The sequence below is a fragment of the Harmonia axyridis genome, chromosome 1, assembly GCF_914767665.1.
Source record: "Harmonia axyridis chromosome 1, icHarAxyr1.1, whole genome shotgun sequence".
In the NCBI taxonomy this organism is placed as follows: domain Eukaryota; kingdom Metazoa; phylum Arthropoda; class Insecta; order Coleoptera; family Coccinellidae; genus Harmonia; species Harmonia axyridis.
The window spans coordinates 53,315,659-53,340,609 of NC_059501.1; the positions used below are offsets into that span (position 1 = coordinate 53,315,659).

At 34.8% G+C, this 24,951-nt stretch overlaps 2 protein-coding genes and 1 long non-coding RNA gene across 3 annotated transcripts; all 3 read right to left on the bottom strand.

The window, feature by feature from the left end:
* Positions 1-2,494: 2,494 nt before the first annotated feature.
* LOC123671858 (tigger transposable element-derived protein 4-like) lies at positions 2,495-4,148 on the bottom strand. Its single transcript, XM_045605797.1, has one exon. It carries the CDS (start codon positions 4,146-4,148, stop codon positions 2,601-2,603), a length of 1,548 nt encoding a protein of 515 aa, XP_045461753.1. The 3' UTR covers positions 2,495-2,600.
* Positions 4,149-19,849: 15,701 nt separating this feature from the next.
* Positions 19,850-20,170, bottom strand: LOC123671729. The gene is made up of 3 exons (XR_006746165.1): positions 20,121-20,170; positions 20,020-20,064; positions 19,850-19,962 (listed from the first exon to the last, which is right to left on the bottom strand). It is a non-coding gene; the product is annotated as an uncharacterized LOC123671729 (long non-coding RNA).
* Positions 20,171-20,926: 756 nt separating this feature from the next.
* LOC123671874 lies at positions 20,927-24,013 on the bottom strand. Its single transcript, XM_045605798.1, has one exon. It carries the CDS (start codon positions 24,011-24,013, stop codon positions 20,927-20,929), a length of 3,087 nt encoding a protein of 1,028 aa, XP_045461754.1.
* Positions 24,014-24,951: the final 938 nt, after the last annotated feature.

Here is a 24,951-nt window from a genome sequence, read left to right on the forward strand (position 1 = left end):
TGCTCCACCCCACCCTATGATACCATAGTTTAATCGTGAACTTACTAAAGCATGATAGACCATTTTGAGTTTGGTTGTGTCCAGAAAGGTTCTCAGAAGTCTAAATTTATAGAGTAAACACCTGAGATTTCTGCTGAGGTTATCTATATGTTTATCCCATCTCAAATGTCTATCTATAATGATGCCCAAATATTTGATATAGTCGGTTCTTTCAATCTCATAATTCTCATCAATTTTCAGTGTTTCATAGTCTGGTAAGTTTCTATTTAAGCAAGAGAATGTGATATATTTTGTTTTTTCGAAGTTAATTGTCAATAAATTATAATCCATCCAATCTTTGATAGATTTCATGTCATTTTCAGCTTGGTCTTTGAGTTCTTTCCAGCTATCAGCTTGATATAAAATGGCTGTATCGTCTGCGAAACTAATTATCTTTCCACGGCTATCCAACTCAAGTAGATTATTTATATAAATAGTGAATAATATAGGCCCCAATACAGTTCCTTGTGGGACTCCAAACTTTACCTCGAAAGCGTCACTTATACAATTCCCTATTTTGACATATTGTTGTCTGTTAGATATATAGCTCTTCATCAGATCAAGCACATTGCCCCTTAAACCAATGTCTTCCAAGGCATCCAATAATTGTGGGTGGCTTACAGTGTCGAAGGCCTTTGCTAAGTCTAAGAAAACGCACAGAGTTGGCTTACTCCTATCCAAAGCCTCATAAATATTTGATACAAGCAAAGAAATCGCATCCTCAGTGGATTTGTTTGTCTGAAATCCAAACTGTCTGTTTGAGATAATATTTTTATCTAACACATATTTCTCCAGTCGCTGTTTGATAACTTTTTCGAAAATCTTTGCAATGTTTGAAATTATGGATACTGGTCTGTAATTCACCATTTTAGTCTTATCTCCGCTTTTGAATAGGGGCTTTATTATTGCTTCTTTGAGACTTCTTGGCCATTCTCCCATCGAGATGGTTTGATTGATAAGGTAAGCAAGTGGTTCACAGATGTGACAAGAGATACATTTCAAGGTTTCTGCCCTCAGCCCGTCTAATCCAGGTGTTTTATTATTTTTTATTGTTTTTATACTTGCCTCTACTTCATGTTTATTCGTTGGTTCCATGAACATTGTATTTTGATTAATATGTCGTAGTGGAAGCGTCGAGGGTTTTGTTATTTTGTTAGCGAGATTTCTTCCTACATTTCCATAATATCTATTGAATTCATTGCTCATAATGGCGGGATCTGTTACTACCGTATTATCTTCCAGTTTTATCTCGTCAATTATAGTTTTTTTTTTTTCGTTATTACTTATTTCATCTATTACATTCCATAGTTGTTTTGAATTACCTTCACACTGCACAACTTTGTCAGCGTAGTACCGTTTTTTCGCGATTCTGAGTAGGACTCTTAGTTTATTTCTGAAGCTGACAAACCTGGATTTTAAAACTTCATTTTGCTGATCTCCTTGTGAAAGTGCATAGAGCCTTTCTTTTTCTCTTATACTCTTTATCAATGCTCTGGAAATCCACATCTGTCTTTTTTTTTCTTTATGACGAATTTTTTTTGTTATAGTACTCTCTTCTATTGCCTCATTCAGAATCTTCCAACTACTATTCAAAGAAACCAGCATAAATACCAAAGCTTCCCTGACCTCTTCCGAATTCTCAGTGTTATCATTTAAACCCAAATCTACATATCCATATATCTTTTTGCCATCCCATTCAATTTTTTTCCGGATTGATATTTCATCAAACACTAAATTGCACAATATTTGATGACCCTTTTGGGCAGCATCCATGCATTTTATTTTAATAGCAGAAAGAGCTTCTTCCATGAAACCTGGAGAAGCATTAACGGTGGAATACCACTTTGCAAGCGTTCTTGTATGTGGTAACACATTCGAAAAAGTTCGACGAACATAATTGTAGGCCTTCTTCGAATAAAAATTCAGAGTTAATGCAAACTGCCTCAGTTGTGGTGAGAATTTCCTTTTTCGTTTTCTCAATAAGAGAGAAAACAGTTGCTTGGCTGATTCCGTCATTGAACTCTGTAAAATTAAAGTATGTGTTTTATCAATTGAATTTAAGCAATGAAAAATATTTACATTCAAATTCATTTCAGCACTCTCTGAAATCCAGTTTTTCTTTCTCAAATCACTTGTCAAACTTTCTAGTGAGTATATTTTATTATCCCTCCGTCTTCTTTTGGCTTGTAAATTATTTATTTTTATCTTCAACTTGTTGACTGTATTTGTAATGATTTTCCAACAAATTTTTCGCCTATTTGGATCCTCCAGATCTTCATATTCTATGTCGCCAAAGAAACGTGGCATATTGAGTTTACGCCTACAATTTTTCAAATTAAAACTACAGTAAAATCCGTTTATAATGACATTGAAGGGAAATTAAAAAGACGTCATATTAACCGGACGTCATATAAAGAAGAATTTCGGAAAAATAGATGGTATTTTTTCTAGGGGGTTTGAAAAAAAGGCCCTTAATTGTACGATTCTTTTAATAAAAAAAAATAATAAAAAAACATCGTCTATTACAAAAATACTAAATATGTACAATATGTAATTTTTTTTTATTTTTTACTAAAGAAATCTGTAATTTTAGTTTGCATCTGTTTTTTCTTGCAATTATAATAGAAGCTCCTAATACCATTATGCAAGGTAGACATGGCCCAGTTCAAATTATCACTTTCCATCTGACTGTGAACAAATTTCGATAGTAAGTCTGCAGCTTTCAGAGCTTCTTCTGCTGTAGGCGTTCGATCTTCTTCGATTTCTTCTTCTCCATCACTTTCATACTGCTCATTTTCTGTTATATTTTTGACAATATTTTCATCTGTGGGTTCTTCGTATGTCATAAGGCTGCTGTCAATGTCAACATAATCCTTCCATACTTCCGGTGCTGGTAACAAATCTGACTTTAGATTTCGTACCCACAAAGATAAGGGTAAATCATCTTCATCATCAAATTCGTTTTCTTCTATTTCTCGGACTGGTAAATCGTCATAGGTTTCAATGAGTCCTGCATGTTTGAAACAGTTGTAAATCGTACTTTGTGAGATCTTATTCCAGGCATCATTAATCATAACAATTGCATCAAGAATTGTTATTTTCATAGGACTGTTTTGATTACAATCAAGGCCATTAATCATTTTAAGCACAAGATTTTTTCTGAAATTGCATTTAAGAGACCTTATTATTCCTTGATCCATTGGCTGCAAGACTGATGTTGTGTTGGGTGGTAGGAAAGCAAGTGTTATAGATTTCAAATCTGTAACATTAGGATGCGCCGGGCAATTATCAACCAGCAATAGAATCTTTTTCTTCTTCTTCACTAGGTTGCGATCCCAATCTCGAAGCCATCTCTCGAAAAGTTCAGACGTCATCCACGCTTTACGGTTGTTTGCATAATCAACTGGAAGCGACTTAACACTACTGAAACATCTTGGTTTTTGAGATCGGCCAATAACAAATAATTTTTTTTTCACTGTGCCGCTGAGATTTGCTGCTACCATGACGGTTAATCTCTCTTTGGATAACTTTCCTCCACAACAATTTTCTCCTTTAAATTTTAAAGTTCTGTCTGGCAATAATTTATAGAAAAAGCCTGTTTCATCTGCATTAAAAATCTCTTCATTAGAGAACTGTCTTCGCAGATTTGGCCATACAGTCGTCAGCCAATTATATGTGGAACTCTGATCAAAGGACGAGGATTCACCGACAATTTTGCCCGACACAATGTTATGTCTTACTTTGAATCGACTTATCCAGCTAGCAGAGCAATTAAAGTTTGGGTTGCCAAAACCAGAGGCGAAAACATTGCCCTTTTCTTGTAGCATAGGGCCGCTGATAGGTATTCCTTTATTTCTTGTGATTTTGAACCATTGCAATAACGCTTGATCAATGTTATCATGTTGTGATTTCCGAAGCTTTTTTGGTTTTAAAACATTTGAATTGAATGATTCCTTGATTCGGTCCTTGTTTTTCAAAATCATTGAAATTGTCGAATGACCGACACCAAATTCTTTTGCGAGAGCTGAATTGGATTCTCCATTTTCTAGTCTGGCTAAAATTGCACCTTTCTCCTCAATACTGAATGCTTTACGACGTTGCGATGTCATTTCGGCACTATCAACGCTACCTCTCAACGGTATCGACTAGACTGAAAATTAAAAACGAACATGTCGGTACGCGTACCTATATCACGTATTCAACGTCCTATGGAAAGGGATGGATTGGTTAGCGAAAACGATCGAGCCGTCACTATAACCGAAAAAAATTCTTCGAATTAGGTCATAAAAACCGACATGTCATTATAGGCGAAGTCATTATATCCGAACAATGTTACAAGGAGTTTTATATGAAAACTAAACTTAACACTGCAATTGCGTCATATTAAGCGGTTGGTCACTATAGCCGGCGTCATAATAAACGGATTCTACTGTATTTACAAGGAAAAATCTGATGCAATTAAAAAAAAATTAAGCAGGCTGAGAACTTACTTTTTCAGTGTGATATTTGAAATTCCAGGACTAGATCGTGTAATGACTGATGGAAAATTTTCTTCATCTACTAAAGCCTCAAACCTAAAAATTGTATAATATTTCAAATTGCACCCAAAATTAGATGTGTTGAATAGATTATATTTTATGAAACATCTTATTATGAAATAATTATTTCTACCTACTTTCTTTTGAGCCCCCCAGCTGTGCATTTTTCAGTTGAAGGAGCAGCTTTTTCGGTTGAAGAAGCAGCATGTTCTTCAGGAGATGACTCAAAGCTAGAAAAAAATATTCAAATATTGAGTGACACCTTCAGTTTGACTTCAAATTATTTCAAAAAAATAAATAATAAAATAAATTCATATATATAATATATTTATACCTTCCAAAGACAATATCCGCTGTTAATGTCCTCGAACTTGCTGAACTTGCAGTTTCGGTACTGAAGGAATTTTTGAATGCATATTCTACGCCTATGGACTCAAAACGTGAACTTACCTATGATAGGTTATGTTTTCATTTCCGGATGTTTTACACACTATACATGATTTTCGAGTATTTACCATGATTAAAATTAACAATAAGTAACTTAAAATTCACAAATTTGTACACACAAACGCCGATTACAAACGTGAAATTAAAATGTTTCAGTTCACCACTAACTCACCTCTAGTTGTCACGTGCAATAACAACAACAGAACCGTGTTGCCAAATCCACAGAATATTCGCAAAACATCTATGCCACACAACGGAGCAAAGTTTACTTCTTCCTTAGAATGGCAACGCAGTACATTATAAGTGTTTGTAAACAAAAATGTAATAGCGATGTCAACAAATGCTATAAGACACCTCTATGTTTTCTTTCCTCTGAGGTTAAACCTCTCGGTAAATTGTGACACACTTTTCCATTAACCACCTTATAGCACATGTAAGATTTGCCGGCAATCCGACGTACCCGGGCTAGAACTCTTCCTTTATTTACCACTACGACATTTACATTTCTAATTCCAGTTCTTGGTGATTCCATCCTTCTAGTCCTAATACCCACCGAATAAGCACTGGATGTGTCACTTTCTTTGTCAGGAACGTAATCTTCATCATTTGCTTCATATAATGTCTGGTTTCTGTCAATTTTCCCTGAATTTCTTGGAGCTTCAGATTCATGGTTTCTGGTACCTTCATCTGAATTTGTACCGTTGCCTGACTATTGGTTCTCCATTTCAACTTCAATATTAGGAATGCTATTCAGAACTTCCCCAGTGTATTCATAATTTTGAAGTATGATTAATTCACATTTTCAACATCTTCCACATTTGTATTGGCATTGCTGAATATCAAACTTTCGCACTCTCCAAATGTAATGAATTCATAAATCTCTGATTTTTCTATGGGATCGTGTACTTCAATCAATTAATTTTCAGCCCCTGCCGAATCAATTTTTGCACTGCCCAATTATTTTCGCTATGATCAGCGTTATCAATGGAGTGTGTCAAAGATGCACGAGACAACTCGATGAGATTTTGATGATTCACCTCACTCGAACTCAAGTTTTCCAAATGTTGAAAATTATCAGTAACCCTCTTCTGTTTTGCGAGCTCAACCATTCTTTTTCCGCGACTGAACATCTACAACAGAAACAAACAGTAAGAAAATATACAATATGTTAATACAATAACCTAAAAACAAATAGGTATGAACGATCAAAATCAAAATATTATAAATGATCATACGAAACAGCTTCTATACGAATAAAAATCCCTAAATAGTGATTCGAATGAGTGATTTGGAGTTTTCAAATATATTCTCGTATAACAACGAATCCAAAGAATGTTTTCAGATAATCACAGTTATTGCGCCAATTGTACTACTCTTGAAGATCAGATACATATCTATATATACTTATGTGATCTCCAAGAGTGCAACTGGTACGTGAATGAACGAGCGCTTATTTCTAACTTCCCGTCAGTACAATTTATTTTGTGTACCGCATTACCGCTCTATTCAATGATTTGAAATATTTTACGATCAAATCATATACCATGAAGCAAAATTTGCAATGTTGTTTTATTTGATATCGTAAAATTATATATCATTCGGAATGCCTACAAAATTTTCTCGGTTTTATTCATGTCTGCTGCTTTTTGACTAATTGCCGCTACAACAAAATAAAAATGCATGGAAATCGAAATTTTTGCTAACAAACTTTCCTCTCTTATGATATTATATACGATTAATTCACTCGAATACTCGTTAGTATTGTCAAAGTTAGTATTTGTCAAAGTGACAAAACAGTAAGATTTATTTTACATGTTTGTAAAAAGAGTGTTACAGTTTTGTAACTTCAACATCGATAAAAAAGGTGCATCGTTTTATATCACTGATAAAAAACTCTCCAGCTAGAAATGATGTAGCCCATGTTTTTTTTGCTGAGCTATATAACACATCTATTTCTACTATTAAATTTTCGATTGCAATATTGAAAACTGAATTTCTTCGTCAATTCATCTAGCCAAAAAGCAATCGATCTTTTGTCGAGTTCGGATAAACATTAATTTTACAATCCAAACTAGATTTCTTTATAGTAATTCAACTCGAACAAACAATACTAGATGAAAACAAGAAAGCGAAACTGGAGTGTTTTCGTAAGTAATATCATAAGGGCATCTAATTTTTCCGAAAAGAATCGAAAAAACACGTTGCTAAGTAATATTTTGACAAGAAGCATGAGTGCTGGTGGCAACAAAAATCCGAATCGAAGACGAGGATTTTTGCACCTGCACGAATGCTTTTTGTCAAAAAATATTACTTTGCAATGTGTTTTTTCGATTTTTTTCACAGGAAAAATTAGATGCCCGAATGGTATTTGACAAGACTATTTCCTGAGTAACAGATTATTCTGCATGCATTACCTATGTATAGGTATTGATTTGAAAACTGAAAAACAGATACTCAATTTTATTTCATCCAAAATACTACAAATTTAATTATTTATGGTACAATTAAAATATAAATTGCTATTTTGGTACACGGTAGGGGTATTGTTTGAAACTTTTGTTGATTCATTGAAGATGTGGGGTGTAGGTACATCATTAATGTAATCTGTTGAGTGAGAAGCGGGAGGAGTGACTGCAGGATCTTCTGTTTTCTGCTTTTTAGCTGGAGGTTCTGAGGCGTCACTTCTAAGGGTGTTTATGATGTTGGAGTAGTGCTCATTATCCATTTGCAGATAAGGTTTAATTGAGTTGGCTGAACTGTGGCCAGTAATTTTAATTAATTGTTGTTCACCTACCCCTGCTTTAGCTAAGTTACTGACTGCTGTCGACCGCATAGAGTGGTTTGTTATTTTTATTCCTATTGTATTCAATCCTGCCTTCTCTGCCGCTTCTTTAGTCCATTTCGAAAGTTCATTTTTTCCCACTGGAGTGTTTTTGTACCATCTACTTGAAAGTTCTTTGTTCCATGATGGGTTAATCGTTAAGAATAATCTATCAGTTGTTGTTCTAGATGAACGTTCAACCATCAGAATTTTAAATAAGCGGACTGGACAAAAGGTTGGGTTCTTCGTGTTAGGGACCAGCCATTTACTTTCGGCCATTTTTTTTTCTCCACCCTGTGACGTTTTATTGAAGAGAGGATTATATTCTACTCTTCCTAAAAAGTTGGATTTTTGAAAATCAGTTATTTAAAAAAATGTGTATTCTACCTGTTTTTATCCCAGAATTATCCACTTCCTCTTTAAAATAATGAACTTTGCAGTTTACTGCTTCTCCACCTCTCCAGGCAAGTTCCACTGAAGCGATATGGTAAAATTTCCGTTGGAGTCCTGCTGGAGTGTTTTCATCCCATAATGAAACCATTGCATAATACTCATCCAATTTCAATGAAGCAGAGCTGCACTTCCTTTTATTTGCACACGTCTGCAAATTCCTTCTTTTCGCATTACGAGCTTCCCTACTAGACTTAAAGATAATTTCTTCAAATGGGTCAAAAATTATTTTCCACTTCACAAAATACATTTCTTGCATTTTTTTTGCAACGGTGTTCCACATTGTCTTCACAACTAGTTCTTTGTAATTTTCACCGTTTTCCTTCTGTGAAAATGTGAGGATTTTTCCGGGATTTTTCAATAATAATAAGAACAATCAGCAACACTAATATTGTTTATTCCCTTCCTTTTACCATCGTTACATCAACTCGTACATTTATGATATATTGACTTACGTCAACTTCACTACGGAACATAGAAGAACATAAAATGTCATGCTTGAACCTTAGAATACAAATTTACTTACAACTTGACACACCTCCTTAAATTTGTATGACAATAATAATTAAACCCTTATTTCAGGCCTAATGCCTTCCTAAATTTTTCAAATTTAACATAGCCTAGAGCTTTCGTCAATATGTCTGCAGTATTATTCTCTGAATCAATCTTTACTACATCTATAAGTCTGTTCAAATAATTCTCATTAACAAAATGAAAATGTGTTTCAATATATTTAGAGTTTTTCGTAAAATTCCCATGTTTAGCTATACTAATAGCACCTGAATTATCTTCAAAAATTTTTATTGGTTCAGAGAATTCAACTCCAAAATCAAAAAAAATATCTTTTACAATTTTTAACTCACTAACACATTCAGATAAAGCGACATACTCAGCAGACGTAGAGGATTTTGTTACACTACCTTGTTTCTTTGACTTCCAAAAAATTACATTGTCATACGTTTTAATTAAGTAACCAGTTGTGGACTTTCTGTCATTTATATCGCCTGCCCAATCGGCATCTACATAACATTTTAATATTTCAGAATTTTCATTTTTATGATACATCAACTTTAAATTTTTTGTTAGCATTAAATACTTGAGAACTCTTAGGACATATTTATAATGAGTATCATCATAACAGTTTTGGAATCTACTTAGGTAGTTAACACTGAAACTTATATCAGGTCTTGTACCTGAACTAATGTACAATAAAGCTGCTATCAAATTTCTATATCTAATATTTTCATTTTCTGATTCTGCAGGTAACAATTTCAAATTTTGTTCCATTGGCGTTGCAAACAATTTAGAATTTTTTAGATCATACCTTTCCCCTCATGAATTTATATATTTGGTTTGGCTAAAGACAGTTCTCCAATTTTGAAGTCATAATCTATATTAATACCTAAATATGTCTTAATAATGCCTAAATCTTTCATCTTGAATCTCTCTTGTAACAAGCATTTTATTTCATTCAACCTTTCTTTATCTCTACAACAAATCAGTAGGTCATGAACAAAAAGAATTATGTAAATATCATTTTCTTCTTTCAATATATACAAACAGTTATCATTTTTGCTTCTTTCAAATTTCAAATCTCTTAAATATTCATCGAAACAGTCATACCATGCTCTTGGACTCTCCCTTAGACCGTATAAAGCTTTATCAAGTTTTAATACTTCATCCGTTCCATCCTCAAAACCTGGAAGTTGTTTTACATATACCTCAGATTTGACTTTGCCATTTAAAAACGCTGTTTCCACAACCATTTGATGAATAATTAACCCATTATTACAACAATACGATAGAAGTATTTTGAATGATTGCATTTTAGCAACTGGTGAATAAATATCATCAATAAACTCACTCTGTTGATATCCCCTGACAACTAATCTTGCTTTATAAACTTCACCATTTTTTATAGTATAAACCCATTTTGTATCAAGAATTTTTTTGTCTTTAGGTTTTTCAACAGATACCCATGTTTTATTATTCAGCAAACTATGCATTTCCCTAGTCATAGCTTCTGTCCATTTTTCATGATTTTCATTTGTCATGGCTTCATTATATGAATTTGGAATGTTCGCATTTACATAATTAACATAAACAAAATCATTATCATAGACAAAATTGTCATCGTTAAATTTAGCTGGTTTTCTTTTTACCCTAGTTGACCGTCTTAAATCATTTTCCCTGTTAGTACTATCCTCAGAATGTTCATTTTCATTTAATCTAATTTCACTAATATTTTCAAACTTGTTTTCTGAATCAAAATCTATATATGTTGTTCCTTCTTCTATGAAATCAACATGTCTAGCCACTATTATTTTATTATTCACTAGAACTCTGTAACCAACATTTTCATACCCTAACAAAATTCCTAAATCCGCTTTTATATCCCATTTTGAATTTCTTTTTTGTTCTGGCACTCTCACAAAAATTCTACTGCCATAAAGTTTCAAATATTTTACACTAGGTTTTTCTCCAAACATTATTTCATATGGAGTTTTATCTTTGACAACTGTATTAGTTAAAATTCTGTTTTTCAAATAAGTCGCAGTTTTGATTACCTCTGGCCAAAAACGATTATGTACTTTAGCTTCATCTAACAAACATCTTGCCATATCCATTATATCTCTATTGTATTTTTCTGCTGTACCATTCAATTCATGAACGTACGGTGGACAAGGTTCGATATGAATCCCTTTCTCGCTCGCAAATTTAGATATGTTACTATTCAAGTATTCTGTACCGTTATCACATCGTAACTTTTTAATTTCCTTATTCGTCTTATTTTCAATCAAATTAACGTATTTGACAAAGCAATCATAAACTTCATTCTTTGACTTAATAACATAGACTTGAGCAACCTTACTGAAATCGTCAATGAAAGTTAAAAAATATTTTTCGCCGTTCAAACCAGTAGTATAATGTGGGCCATTTAAGTCAGTATGTATAATTTCTAGAATTTCTTTTGCTCTGGTTCTTTCATTGTTAAATGATAAATTATGCATTCTATTTTTCAAACATATACCGCATTTAAAAATGTCACATTCTAAATCACTTGGTAGACCTTCTAATACTTGTTTTCTACACATAGTTTTCAAATAATTAAAATTTACATGTCCTAATGTTCTATGAAATCTTTCTTCTACAGAAATATTATTCTTCGATGTATAGTTTATTTCCACTTTAATTATTTGGCTTGTCATATGATATATACCATTTGTTCTGTATGCTACAGCAATAACATAACCCTTATCATTGTAAATTTTCGAGATATTACCAATTGATACAATTTTGTTTTTCTTTGTAACTTTTCCATAACTAATTAAATTTTTATCCATTTCTTTCACATAGAAAACATTCAACAATTTATTTTCAACTATGTTTCCAAAAACATTGAATCCATGTAAAATAGTACCTACTTTAGTTGCTTTCAATATACGACCATCAGCTACTTTGACACTAATTGGTGTTTTGAGAACAATACATTCATGAAAATATTCATCATTATTGACGATATGGTCTGAACATCCACTATCTAACAACCACTCGATTTTATCAGTGCAATTATTTGCTTCAAGTAAAGAGTATTCTGAATTAGATTTTACCTCAGTAACCTCTGTATTGAAACTGCTCATACCAGCTTCTGGATTTCTCTGATGCCAACCACCTGTTCGATGATGTTGACCTGCACCTCGACTATTACTGTTGTAACGACTACCTCGACTACTACCATTTCCTCGGTTCTGCCAATATTGTTGAGAACCACCTCCTCGATATTGCATACCTCCCCTTGGCTGCCAAGAATTTCCATTCGGCTTCATATTTGGGCATTGAGCTTTGAAATGTCCATACCTTCCACATTTGAAACAGTTTCGTTCTTTTTTTCTTTCGGTCTTGAATACGCTTGCACTGTGTTTACCAGTTTCTTCTTGTTCTTTTAGTTCCATCATTCTGATTTTACTTTTCACAAAATCTACATTTTGTTCATCTTCTTTCAACACATCGACTAAGTCTCCAACATAGCTCAATGAACTTGGTAACATTTTGATCATATAGCTCAGATTCTCCTTCTCGGTAACAGTGGCCCCAGCACTCTTTAACTCATTGATAAGTTTTTCAAATTCGGTGAAAAATGTAGCAGTATCTTCAAAGTCTTTTAACCGCAATCTTTCTAATTTATTTCTCACACAAATTTGTAGAGCTGTCGATTCCTTCAAATACATCTCATCAAACTTCTTCATGATCTCGAATGAAGTTTCTTTATCTTGGATAAATTGTAATTGATCATTACTAATTCCGCTATATATTATATTGATAGCCTTCAAGTCCTTACCATTCCATTCATCTTCTTTGTCGGTCGTTCTAATTCTTCCGGATACGACGTCTTGACAATTCTTCATTTTCAGGATCATTTCAATTCTTCTCTTCCAGCATCCATAATCTTTTCCATCGAAAATGGGAATTTTTACAATTTCATCGGCCATTTTGTCGAAGCGTCCTTCTGGAATATTCTGATTCTTGAAATAAACTAAATCTGACTTTACCTTCAACTATTCGATTAATCGTAATGAAATTTTCAAACCACGCTCTGCTACCATGTGAAAATGTGAGGATTTTTCCGGGATTTTTCAATAATAATAAGAACAATCAGCAACACTAATATTGTTTATTCCCTTCCTTTTACCATCGTTACATCAACTCGTACATTTATGATATATTGACGTCAACTTCACTACGGAACATAGAAGAACATAAAATGTCATGCTTGAACCATAGAATACAAATTTACTTACAACTTGACACCTTCATATTCCACGCCCAATCTTTCAGAATTAGGTTTAGTTGTTCTAAAGTTGTGTTTTCCATAAGCTCATAGTTCTTTGCTTTGCAGAATGTCATGAACTGTTTCCATATTGAAGTATGAGTTCTGAGGGTATTATACGGTATACTTTTCTCAATCGCCAGATCAATATTAGACAAAGAATCGCTTCCAAAGCGACTCATTTTCACGATATAAGCTGACTAACTAGCACTTGACAATAAAATCAGAAAAAATTGTTGAGCGTCGTTTTCTGGTATCCTTGGAGATTATAATTACGTTTGTTTTCAAAGGTATTGTAATTTTTGGTGACAACAACTGTCAAGTTTTGCCTCGGGTAAACGCGAATAAACTGCTGACAGGTTCTGCCAAACAGTTTTTCCACCTAGAAACCATTTGTAATTCAAAATTGCGCGTTTCTGATTGGTGCAAATTACGACGAGGGAAATAGTCGTAAGTAATTGCACAAGAACATCAAAATTACCGATAATTCTGCATGACAGCGTGTTGTCATGAAAATGACCGAATGCAGTTTTTCAAAGAAAACACGCTGGAATGCGAGATTATCCGGTTATTTTGATCCGCGAGTGTAATTCGGGGGAATATTTCCCGAATAAACTGTTACATCACTTGTCAAACTGATGTAGAATGGAATTGCTATAAATTCGAACTGTGTAAGATGCATAGAAACTATGCATCTAGGAACAGAACAATTATCGCAGTGCTGTTTCGCTTCCTACAATGCAATTATCGCTGTAATTTTCGATAATTGTCTCCATATATATATATATATATATAGAATTTTTGACAGGAGGGAAATATTCGTTGATATCGTTTGTTATCGTAGAATTTCTAAGCAATCTAGTTTCCGTGGAAAATTAAAGTCATCACCTCAAACTAGGTTTTAAAAATATTTGAAACTTGTGAAAACTGTGCTTGAGAAAATATTCCAGTCTCATTGTCATGTTTTTATCAGTACCCTTTAATCTCAGCTTACGTGAAAAAGGTAAATCGATAAATGATCTCTCATTTATTTGAAGGGAAAAGAATGGAATACTTTTACTTGATTGAAATTTGAATTACTTACAAAAATGAATTTATTTTGAAAGTACAAAAAGTCTGCAAATTCTTGTCAAAGGTAAACAAATAAAATAGACATAAAAAAAATGAACTTCATTTCCAGAACAAACAAAACATTCAACAGATAGTATAAAAAACAAAATAATATATCTAAAAAAAAAACAACTCAAATTAAAGATAGCGAAAACGTGCAATTTATCGTTCTTTTCATCAATCTGTATGGTTTTTTTGTTTCTTCGAATATATATCGCACCTCCGGTGCGACACTGTCACTTATGCAAAAATGTAGTTTCTCAGAAAAAGCTTTTTAAACTTTGACACGTCACTAAACAATAACTGTAAAAGATAGAGATGAGATAAATAGTTTTTACTACAATTTCAATTTTTAACTTTACTTTTGGCTGAATAATGGTCACTTAATACCGTAAAAAATATACTATTCGATTATTTAAACATTTCAACCCCCTCAAAAGTGACGTTATGGCACTATCGAAAACTTGTAACTGTAGTTATGTCATACTGAGTTATGAAAAAACGAGAACAGAATATTTACTGATTTTTATTCCAAATCACAAACATACACAGTTGTTAATAAAATAATTAAAAATTTTTAGAAATGAACAAAAACTTTTTGACAGTTCTACATTGCTGTAGTTCAAAAATAATGAAAAACTCATAACATAACAAAAAATTGTTTTCAACACGTATCACAAGTTTTATGAAATCAAAGGAGATCTTTGAAGAACTTCTCATAGTATCTTGGTACTATGTTTGTCTCTACCAAACTCAAAAGGTCGCGCTTTTTGCGATCTTGTTATAGCTATCTTTGAGGTATATGCTGGTTTCAAAACGACTTCGTTAATGCGAACATTACCTCGGCCTCGACGTAAGATATTTCTATTAGGTTCTATTATAGCTTCGGCCTCTTCCCAGTTTTCAGTCTTGTAGGTTGTTCGATATCGATAATTATTGTCATTTTTTATGAACTTAATACTCACTATTTCGGAAGTTTTAATTGCATCCCCCTTAACATTTTTGTTCATGTTGAAATTTATGTTATCTGATAACGCCTTTAGATCGACGAAATCACTGTAGTTCATTTCTCTCACTAAAAATGGCTTTCCTGTCTTTTTTGCTCCTTGAATTATGGATATGTACTGTTCAGGAATATAGATGGGCCCAGATTTTTTTGCTCTAGTGATGGCTTTTTCGATTACTGAATGTGCTGTATCACCTTCGTTTTGCGTGTGTCCACGTATCAGGAAGTTGTGTTGTATGGAATTTATGTTTAATTTTGTTACTGCGAAATGGTACATTGCAAATACGAATCGGTTTTTTTGCTGCCCGCAACAATTATCCGAATAAAAAATCACGTCACATCCAGGATACTTTTTAGCAACTTCTACTAAATATGAGTACACACAAGATCCTATTTCGATAGCTCCCCTGTTGCCTAAGCCTTCATGCCAAAAAAAACATGTAGTTTCTTTATATTTTGAATTGGAAATGGTGAAATTGTAGCAATTCGGTCTTGATTTATAAAAAAATGCTGAGGAATTTCCTATAGGAAATGGCAGGACAGCTTGTCAGTCGTATGTACATACTATTTTTGTACCTTCAGGATCTTGACATTCTTTCATGTCTCTATCTTTTTCAGCCCTACTCAAGCTCTTTTCTTCTTGGTGAGCCTTATATCTGCCATATAATTTTACCTTTTCTTCTTCTGGTGCATTTTCGTATGCAACGCATTGGTCACAAAGGTCTTTCTTCGGCCTGAAAAAACCAATATTGAAACCGTGATTGAAAATGCGTTGGTAGGCGTCGTAATTAACAGCTGCTTTATTATTTTTTTCCTGTACTTCCTTGTAGTTTCTGTGCAATTCTGCTACAGTCAAGCCACCGTCAATAAAAAGCCTACTCGTGCTTCCCTCAAATAGTGGCTTTCTACTTTTGGAATAGATTCAATGTGGTCTTTGACGGCTTTTATAATTTCTTTGTCCAATTTGCAATGCTTCCCGTGTTTTCCCCGGTGGTCTTCGGGAATGATACCGTCATTGAGTTTTTTAGCATCAATGACAGTTCGTATAGTTTTTGGTGAAATACCCAAGGTGTTGATTAAAAAAGTTTCACAAACCCGTACTGACCGACCATCGTTGAGTAAATAAAATGCAGAGTTACCTTGTCTCTGGTATCGACGATTCACTTTAATACGACGGCTTGCAATCTCGAGTGGTCTAATGCAGGAATTCAAAAAATCACGGTGTCTTTCTATACTACCTAGCTCCCAGTAAGAATTAAAAATTTGTATTCTTTTTTCTTGGGTAAATTTAGATGAGCAAGCAAGCCGACACTTATCTGAACAAGAGGGACCAATTTTTCTAGCCTGTACTGTTTTGCTAGTTTTAATTGATTTATATTCAACACCAGAATTCCTCAATTTTTTGGCTATGTTTTTCTTCCATTTATGGGGATTACGAGAACGGTTTCTACCCCTTTTTTTAGGTGGTGATCTTGGTTCTTGATTATCAACCTCATTCTCAGAGTTACTATAACTAGATGAACTACTTGAATCTGAGGAACTATTTGAAGATGAAGACGAATTAGATGGGGGCTTGAAATCGTCATCTGAATTGGTACCAGAGTAGTCACCAGTTGGACATCCAGATTCTTCTTCTATTGAATTTTCAATTTCACTAATAGCATTATTACTAGTTGGCGAGTTAAGAGTTTTTGGAACAGAGTAACTGCTATCTTGATTAATATCAAAAGGTGGAGCTGAAGATTCGACAGGTTCATTTCTTGCAATGGGCGATGTTGCATGTGCCAGTGATACCAGTTTTTTTCCCCGAGACAGCATTTTTTTATTCAAAAAACAACTGAAAATAAGTGAAAACATTCGAAATAAATAAATTGTTCATACCTACAATCTTCACAGTAACGTAAACACTATTGGTTACAAGCAAAACGACTTAGTTGACACAATGGCCCTCATTATATAGAAAAACATAAGTTTGAGACCAGGTGATTGGTTTGAATTGAGTGGCACATTCATTTAAAAAGAAAGAAGAATTGGAGAAGCAAAGTCATTTATCAACTAAGGTCATTGTAGTACAATACTAAACTTTAAAAAGTATTAATATATTGGAGAAATAATGTCACAATTGTATCTTGGGTCACTATTGCTCCAGAATCAAAAAAATAATATAACACAATTACCTTAGTGACAGTGTAGCTCTAAGGCACATGCGCACTAACGGGGGGACCGCATACAACTGACCAATAAAACGATGTTGCTCCCAGCGTAACCGTGTTTCGCGCCAAACCACAAAGACACCGTCGCCCTCTTAGGAAACTATGCGTACTACAGAAGTAACGTTCTCGCACCAAGTAAAGGGGTGCTTTAGGACCACTTATACATATTTAACTCAATTTTGCATTTTTTGCATAAGTGACAGTGTCGCACCGGGGGTGCGATATTTTGAACAAATACTTTAATTTTCAACCAGTCTTTATTTTCTAAGACTTCCGGATCACTACTTTTCAAAATATCACATTCAGCCCTTTTTGGAGGAATTTTATTTCGAATGTGTCCTTGGAAATTATTTTTTACAATATTTTTTTGTTCTGTGGTCCATTTCACCAATGTTCTCTTTTTAGGTGTTTTAGTAATTTTTTTCTCTTCATCTATCTCAGTTCCACTTATCTGTGTTTTTACACCAGACGGTTCGCTATATGAAAAATTCGCATATGTATCGTCCTCACATTTATTGTTTTCTCCGTCACTTTCCTCGCAGTTTGTGACTTCAAGTAAATTTTCCTCCAAATCAATATCTATTTCATCAAGTGTCTTACCCTTGAATTCACGAAGATTTTCGCCTTCAAGCAAGAGGAGGAGTTTTGAAATTTTAGCCGTCTGGTGGATATCATCTGGCAGTCTATACGAATTTTTATGGACACCTATCGTGTGTCCCATAAAAGTTGCCAATTGATCCACTTCTGTTTCATTGAGGGAAAACAACTGAGATAATGTAGCTAAATGTTTGCGTAATCTAGTGCATGTTATTGCAGAAGGGTTTTTCACTCCGCTAGCACGTGCATAATTTTGCAACACTTTGTAGCCTAAAATGGTTGTCAGGAGACCCAGTCTTCCGAATAAATATGGATTTCGCTCATCTACTAAATTTTTCCTTACAGACAACAATAGATCGATGTTTTCTTGTACATCCTTGCTGAACAAGACAGCAACTCCTCGTCCTCTTTTCCCTCTTATCACGACCCTTTTGAAATTTTTCAATAAAATTTTTTCTGTTGCCGATACAATTGGATCGAATTATTCGTATTTAGTTGTTCCCTCCATGGCCTCACAATTTACATAGCAGAAGTCTTTGCAGCTCACCAGGTCTTTTCCTATTTAGTACAATTATTCTACAATAAATAGTTTCCAATAATATTTTGAAAGCAATCTTATTACGAGGATCATTAGTTAACATGGTGACTGCTTCTTTGGCTTTTGAAATCAAATAATTTTTTAGCGTTTTTAAATCCTCTGCAAGGGGATCAATGGTGATCTTATTCCATTTTTTCATATTCAGATCTGAACCTGCTTGGCTAGATATTTCAAATTTCCAGCTTGAAGTTAATAGATGCTTCATATTTTCTAAGTTTACCTCTGTTTCTGTCGAGGAAACTGAGTACTGATTTTTCAAGTTGTGTAGAATGGCTATATCACAGCATTGCTTCAAAGATGTCCCTATATTCATTGCTGAAGTTGGAGCAGCATATGAATGGTTTATATGGTCGTATTTAGCCACTGATTTGACAGCATCACAAATGGAATTAAAATATTTCGGTTGTAATGCGTCAAAAAGGTAATTATTTTTGGCTCTTTTTCCCTAAGCGCCATTAGAAGCCTTGATAGTTCTCTCATTTTGCGTGAAGTGACATTTATGAAATGTTTCTCCCTGTGTATTCTCAGGTATTGCGCTCCGAATGCAGAAATGAGTTAATCTCTTTTCGCTTCAAGGCTTATTTTATCAGGAAGCATCCTAGGAAAAACCTCGTTTTTTAGTCTATCCGAGTATCTATCCGAGTGGCCATATTATCGATGAGGGTATTTTGGCCCTCTGCTTGTGAATTAAGACTATTTTTACCAATGCATTTCTTCCTGTGCCTATATAATAATTTGGATGAATAAAATCCAAGACAATTTGAACAGGGTAATAAATTTCTATCTTTCAATATAGGCGACCTCATTGGTTTGAATTTTTCATGTGAATTTCTTATATAATTCCCTCTCTTCCTTAATCTATCTATTTGATCCCTTCTTTCTTTGCTTTTTGGGTCTAGTGCCATGATGCTTATTGCTTCTGTTTCCAAGGAATTATTTCGTTGGATATGACGGGCGAAATTTCCTCTTCGCAAAAGTAACAATTATCCTTTTTTCGTTTATATGTCGATGATGAAACTGTTGGTGTATCGTTTAATGGAACTGGATCGTTTCTTTCTGATTGCCTAAGAGGCGAAAAACTGGAATTAATGTCGCTACTCATATTTATATTCATCTGTGGCGTTGGATCTGGATTTTTTTCATTTGGTATGCAGAGATGGGGACGTATCTGGTTTTTTAGAATAACATTTTGGTGAATAATTATAGGTTTTTTGACAAATTTTTCTGTGCTCGATGGCGTATTAAAGGAGTTGTTCTTTGACGATGCAGAAGAATCCGTCAACAACTGTCGAAATCGTTTCCCTTTCCGCTCAGACTGAAAATGAATTAACTGAATGACTAAATAAAATTCAATATATCAAGGAAGTAGTACCTCTTGCTTCGGGTCATATGTTGGATCAGTATCGGAGTCGTCGAACTGAAATATATGACATAAATTATTCTGATTCGAAAAAAAAAGGGATTTAGTCTTACTTCTGACTCAGGGGTATATGCAGCATCATTATCGGCAATTTCGTCATTTCTGGACGCCTCTATCTGTAAATATTTCAATCGTGAAGCAGATAATTCGAAAACTTTTAGTAGCTATATTACCTCAAGTTCATTTTCATTGTTAATTGAATCTGGCGTATATATCTAGAATGAACAATTATTATTGAATTATTTCTTTTATTATGAAAAATGTCACTTGAATATCAACCTCAAAATCTGGAATATCACCTGATGGTGGGAGACTCGGTATTTGAGAGGAACACTGAAATGAAAAAAAATCAAAACTGGCATTTGTAGTTTTTTTTTTTTAGTTATACTTAAGTTACCTCATTTGAATTTAAAAAAGCATCTGCAACCGTATCTATGGTAGACCTTGACGATTGAATCTGAAATAAATTATTGTTATTTTGATGTATTTCGATTATTGCATATAAATAATACCTCTACATCTGAAATGTCACTATTCTGTAGTTGACTTGATGTTTTGTGTGTGTGTTGTGTGTATGAAGACGACACCAATTTTCTGAATTATTTGTAACTTATTGAATAAGACAAATATCGAATAATTACGTTTATTCAACGTGAAAGATGTGGTACATGTTCACATTAGCGTGTATAGTAGACGAATGAATAAATTGCCGCGCTTCTTGTCGATGCCTGCCTTGTCCCCTCCTTTCGGCTCCTCGCTCGCATCGATGTCTCGCTTGGGTTCAGCGGCGTTGCGGTGTAGAAGGAATGGGCTCTAACATATACCGCCCCCCTTGAAAGCCTCCAGGCTTTAAATAAGGCTATTCTTGATTTAGTACGACACACAGTTTCACCGCTGGTCGTTTGAAGATACCAGTGGCGGTTTTGATGGTGACGGCTCGCACGATGTTGTCCTTTCCCGGATGGATCTCGATGACTCTCCCAATTCTCCATTTTAGAGGGGGAAGCCCATCTTCCTTGCACAGTACGAGAACACCAATCTTCAGCAAATCATTGCAGCGTTCTTTCCATTTCGTACGCTTTTGCAAGCTGGATATGTATTCGTTTTTCCATTTGGTCCAGAAGTGTTGCAGAATTTGCTGGCATCTTTGGAATCGTGAGAGACGATTCATTTTCGTATCTAGCAGATTGTGGTCAGGTATGGTGTTTAAAGATCCACCAATTAAGAAATGCGCAGGGGAGAGAGGTAATGTATCATTTGGGTCATTAGAAAGAGGATAAAGCGGGCGGGAATTCAAGCAAGATTCTATTTGACATAATACCGTAGAAAATTCTTCGTAGGTTAATTTTAAATCTCCCATCACCCTGTATAGATGATGCTTCAGTGATTTCACACTAGCCTCCCATATACCACCAAAGTGGGGTGCCTTTGCCGGAATGAAGTTCCAGCAGATTCCATCAGAGGTAAAATTGTTTGCAATGATTTCACTATTATGTTTGAAGAAGTTTTTTATTTCATTATTCGCCCCTACAAATGTAGTGCCATTATCTGAAAATAAGGTAGCCGCTTGTCCACGTCTCGCAAAAAATATCCTCAAGGCAGCTAAAAAACATTCGGAGGTTAGATCACTCACAACCTCTAGATGAATTGCCTTAACACTGAGACATACAAAAAGAGCTATATAAGCCTTCGTAGTTTTATACTTTGTTTTTCTGTCTCTGATTGAAAATGGACCTGCATAGTCAATGCCAGATGTCGAGAATGGACGCGATGGCGAAACTCGTTCTTTGGGAAGATTGCCCATAAGATATTGTTCGGGTTTCGCTTGGAAGCGAAAACATCGTGTACATTCGTGTACGACCTTCCTTACGAGATTTCGACCAGAGATTGGCCAGTATCTTTCTCTTAGAGATGCTAATAATAGCTGTGGACCGGCATGCAATAGGCGAATATGTTCATGTCGAGCTAAAAGAGTCGTGAAATGATTGTTAGCTGGTAGCACGGCTGGGTGTTTTTTGCGGAAGTGGAAGTTCGAATTTTGTATTCTACCACCAACTCTGATGATTTGTTCACTGTCCAAGAATGAGTTCAGACTTGCGAGATTACCTTTGTAATTGACGTTGTGTCCCTTGGAAAGAGCATTATGATCTTGAGGAAAAGCGTGCCTTTGGACAATGCGTATCAATAGATTCGAGGATTCTTGGAGTTCTGAAGGCATTAAAACACCAAGTTTTCTGGAATTGGGTTCAGTCTTGAGGTTATTTTTAAAACAAACTATCCAGGCGAATGTCCTTTGTAATTTCAAGAAGGATGAAAATCTGCCGATATTTTCAAGGAAGTTGTGATCGATACTGAGAAAAGTTTTGATATGTTTCATTTCGGAAAGATCATTTGGTGTAGGGGTTAAAAGTTCATTCATTGGCCAATCGCTGTCCGAGTGGACAAGCCACTTGGGACCATGGAACCAAAGACTGGAATTAATGAGTTTTGTAGGGGGTACTCCTCGTGACAGTAAGTCTGCGGGATTTTCTGAGGTGTTTATGTAATTCCAACAATCGGGATCTGTTAAATTCTGAATTTGAGCTACTCTGTTGGCAACAAAGGTTTTCAATAAACTCGGAGAAGATCTTATCCAAGCTAATACGATTGTGGAGTCGCTCCAATAGTATGTTTTATTGAATGATATTTTGATTGAGTCCTTCACCTTGTTCATGAGATCAGACAACAGTGTGGCTCCAAAAAGTTCCAGTTTGGGTATTGTGATTTGTTTCAAAGGTGCAACTCTCGTTTTTGCACAAAGAATGTTGCAAGTATAATTGCCGAAAGCATCAATAGAACGAATGAATACACATGCCCCATATGCAGCTTCTGAGGCGTCACAGAAACCGTGTAGTTCTATCGAAGTAGAATCGCTGCATTGAATATGTCGAGGGAATTTAATCTCATGTGAACGATAAGCTAGCCATTTCGAACGTAGATCCGTGGGAATGCTTTCATCCCAAGAGATGTTCAATTTCCACAGTTGTTGCAAGATGATCTTGGCAACAATCGTAGCAGGTGAGAGAAGCCCGAGTGGGTCGAAAATTTGGCAAATGGATGACAGTATTTGACGTTTTGTGATTTTTTCGGTGAAATTATTACTGGAGATAGTATAGGTTGAAACATCAGAGGAAGAGTTCCATAGTAAGCCTAAGGTTTTATTTTGTTCTCTACTGCCGATGGTGAGTAGAAAGTCTTCTTGTGATTGTATTTCTTGAAAGTTTGATACCCATTTTCTCAAGGTAAAACCGTGCTGTTCAAGAAGATTGGATAAAATTCGTTTTATGTAAAGAAGTTCTTCGAGTGAATAACTTCCAGTAACTAGATCATCTACATAAAAATCCTGCAGTATGATTGAAGCAATTTTCGGAAATTCAACTTGATGAAGATACGCTACTTCATGTAGGCATCGAATAGACAGGAAAGCTGCACAGGCAGTTCTGTAAGTAGCAGTGTTGAGAGTAAAGGTTGAGATTTTCTCATTTGGATTGAAACGCCAAAGAATTTTCTGCAGAAAACGATGTTCGTGCTTACATGTGTGCTGCCGATACATCTTGGTGATGTCAGCACAAAGAACGAATTCATGTCTTCTGAATCGTAGAACTATTGAGAATAAGTCGTCCTGTATTGTTGGACCTACCATCAAAATGTCATTGAGGGACAGACCAGAAAAGGATTTGGCACTGCCATCGAAGACAACACGTAGCTTTGTGGTAGAGCTGGTGACTTTCAGGACACAATGGTGGGGAAGGAAAAAACCAGATTCGTCCGTTTGATTGTCAGTTAGAGACATGTGATTCAATGTAAGATATAGTTGTCCCAAAAGAAGCTGTGAGAGTCCTGAAGTATTTGCGACCACTCTTGTAATTGTATCTTGCGAAACACCCGAGAAAAACTCGAAAAACATGTATGCCCCAGAGCCAATGTATGGACGCAACATAGTATGCTGGATATATATATATATATATATATATATATATATATAACAACAATTTTAATTCCCAATATACAACAATAGTTATAAGTATGATAAGGGGTGTGGGAAAATTGATAAGTGTTATAATTTCACTCTTCTTTATTTCATTTAGTCGACGTTTCGATCCCGATGGGGACCTTCTTCAGGACTCTACAATAGCAATAGAAAACAGTCAAAAACATGGCAATCACAAAACATGTAAAAATAGTACATACCGAAATACAGAGTTGTAAAGATCTTATTTGAACACAAATCAATAGCTCTCAAGAAAGCAATGAACAAGAACATCAACAAATTTAGCGAAAAAAGATCTGATATTTCGTTGGCACAAGAGTAGAAATCAATTATCATATGTAAATAAGGTAAACAGAATAATCAACAAAATGAGAGGTTGTCAAAAATGTTGTCAACCAGACTTGCCACAGAATACACGCACATGACAAATGAAACATAGAATAGCATTAAATCACACTTGGTCGCAGTAATTCACTCTCACCGAACTCAGAACAAATGCGATTATTGAAAGACTCCATGAACCGAATCCAATCCCCTCTCACAGAAATAGTCCGGAACATAGATTTCATTATTACGTTATCCCGACTGTAGAACTTGTGGAAATATTCATTCCATTTGATCCATTCAACTCACTGCCACCAAACTGGTCATAATGAATCAAATAAGTATAGATGGAGCTAATATTGTTTACATCCCTTCTGTAATTCATAGAACAAGTGTGGCGTTTAATATGGTACATCTCTAAGAAACATCTTTTCTTTCCACTAACTGCACATTCAAGAATTTTGGTGGAATCATAATCCATTGGGTGATCTTTGTCCCGGGTATGGTCTGCTAGGGCACAAATCTTATTT

Bases quoted from the DNA above. Each gene is read 5' to 3' on its own strand.
- LOC123671858 (XM_045605797.1), bottom strand. From the start codon at position 4,148: ATGACATCGCAACGTCGTAAAGCATTCAGTATTGAGGAGAAAGGTGCA.
- LOC123671874 (XM_045605798.1), bottom strand. From the start codon at position 24,013: ATGTTTTTCGAGTTTTTCTCGGGTGTTTCGCAAGATACAATTACAAGA.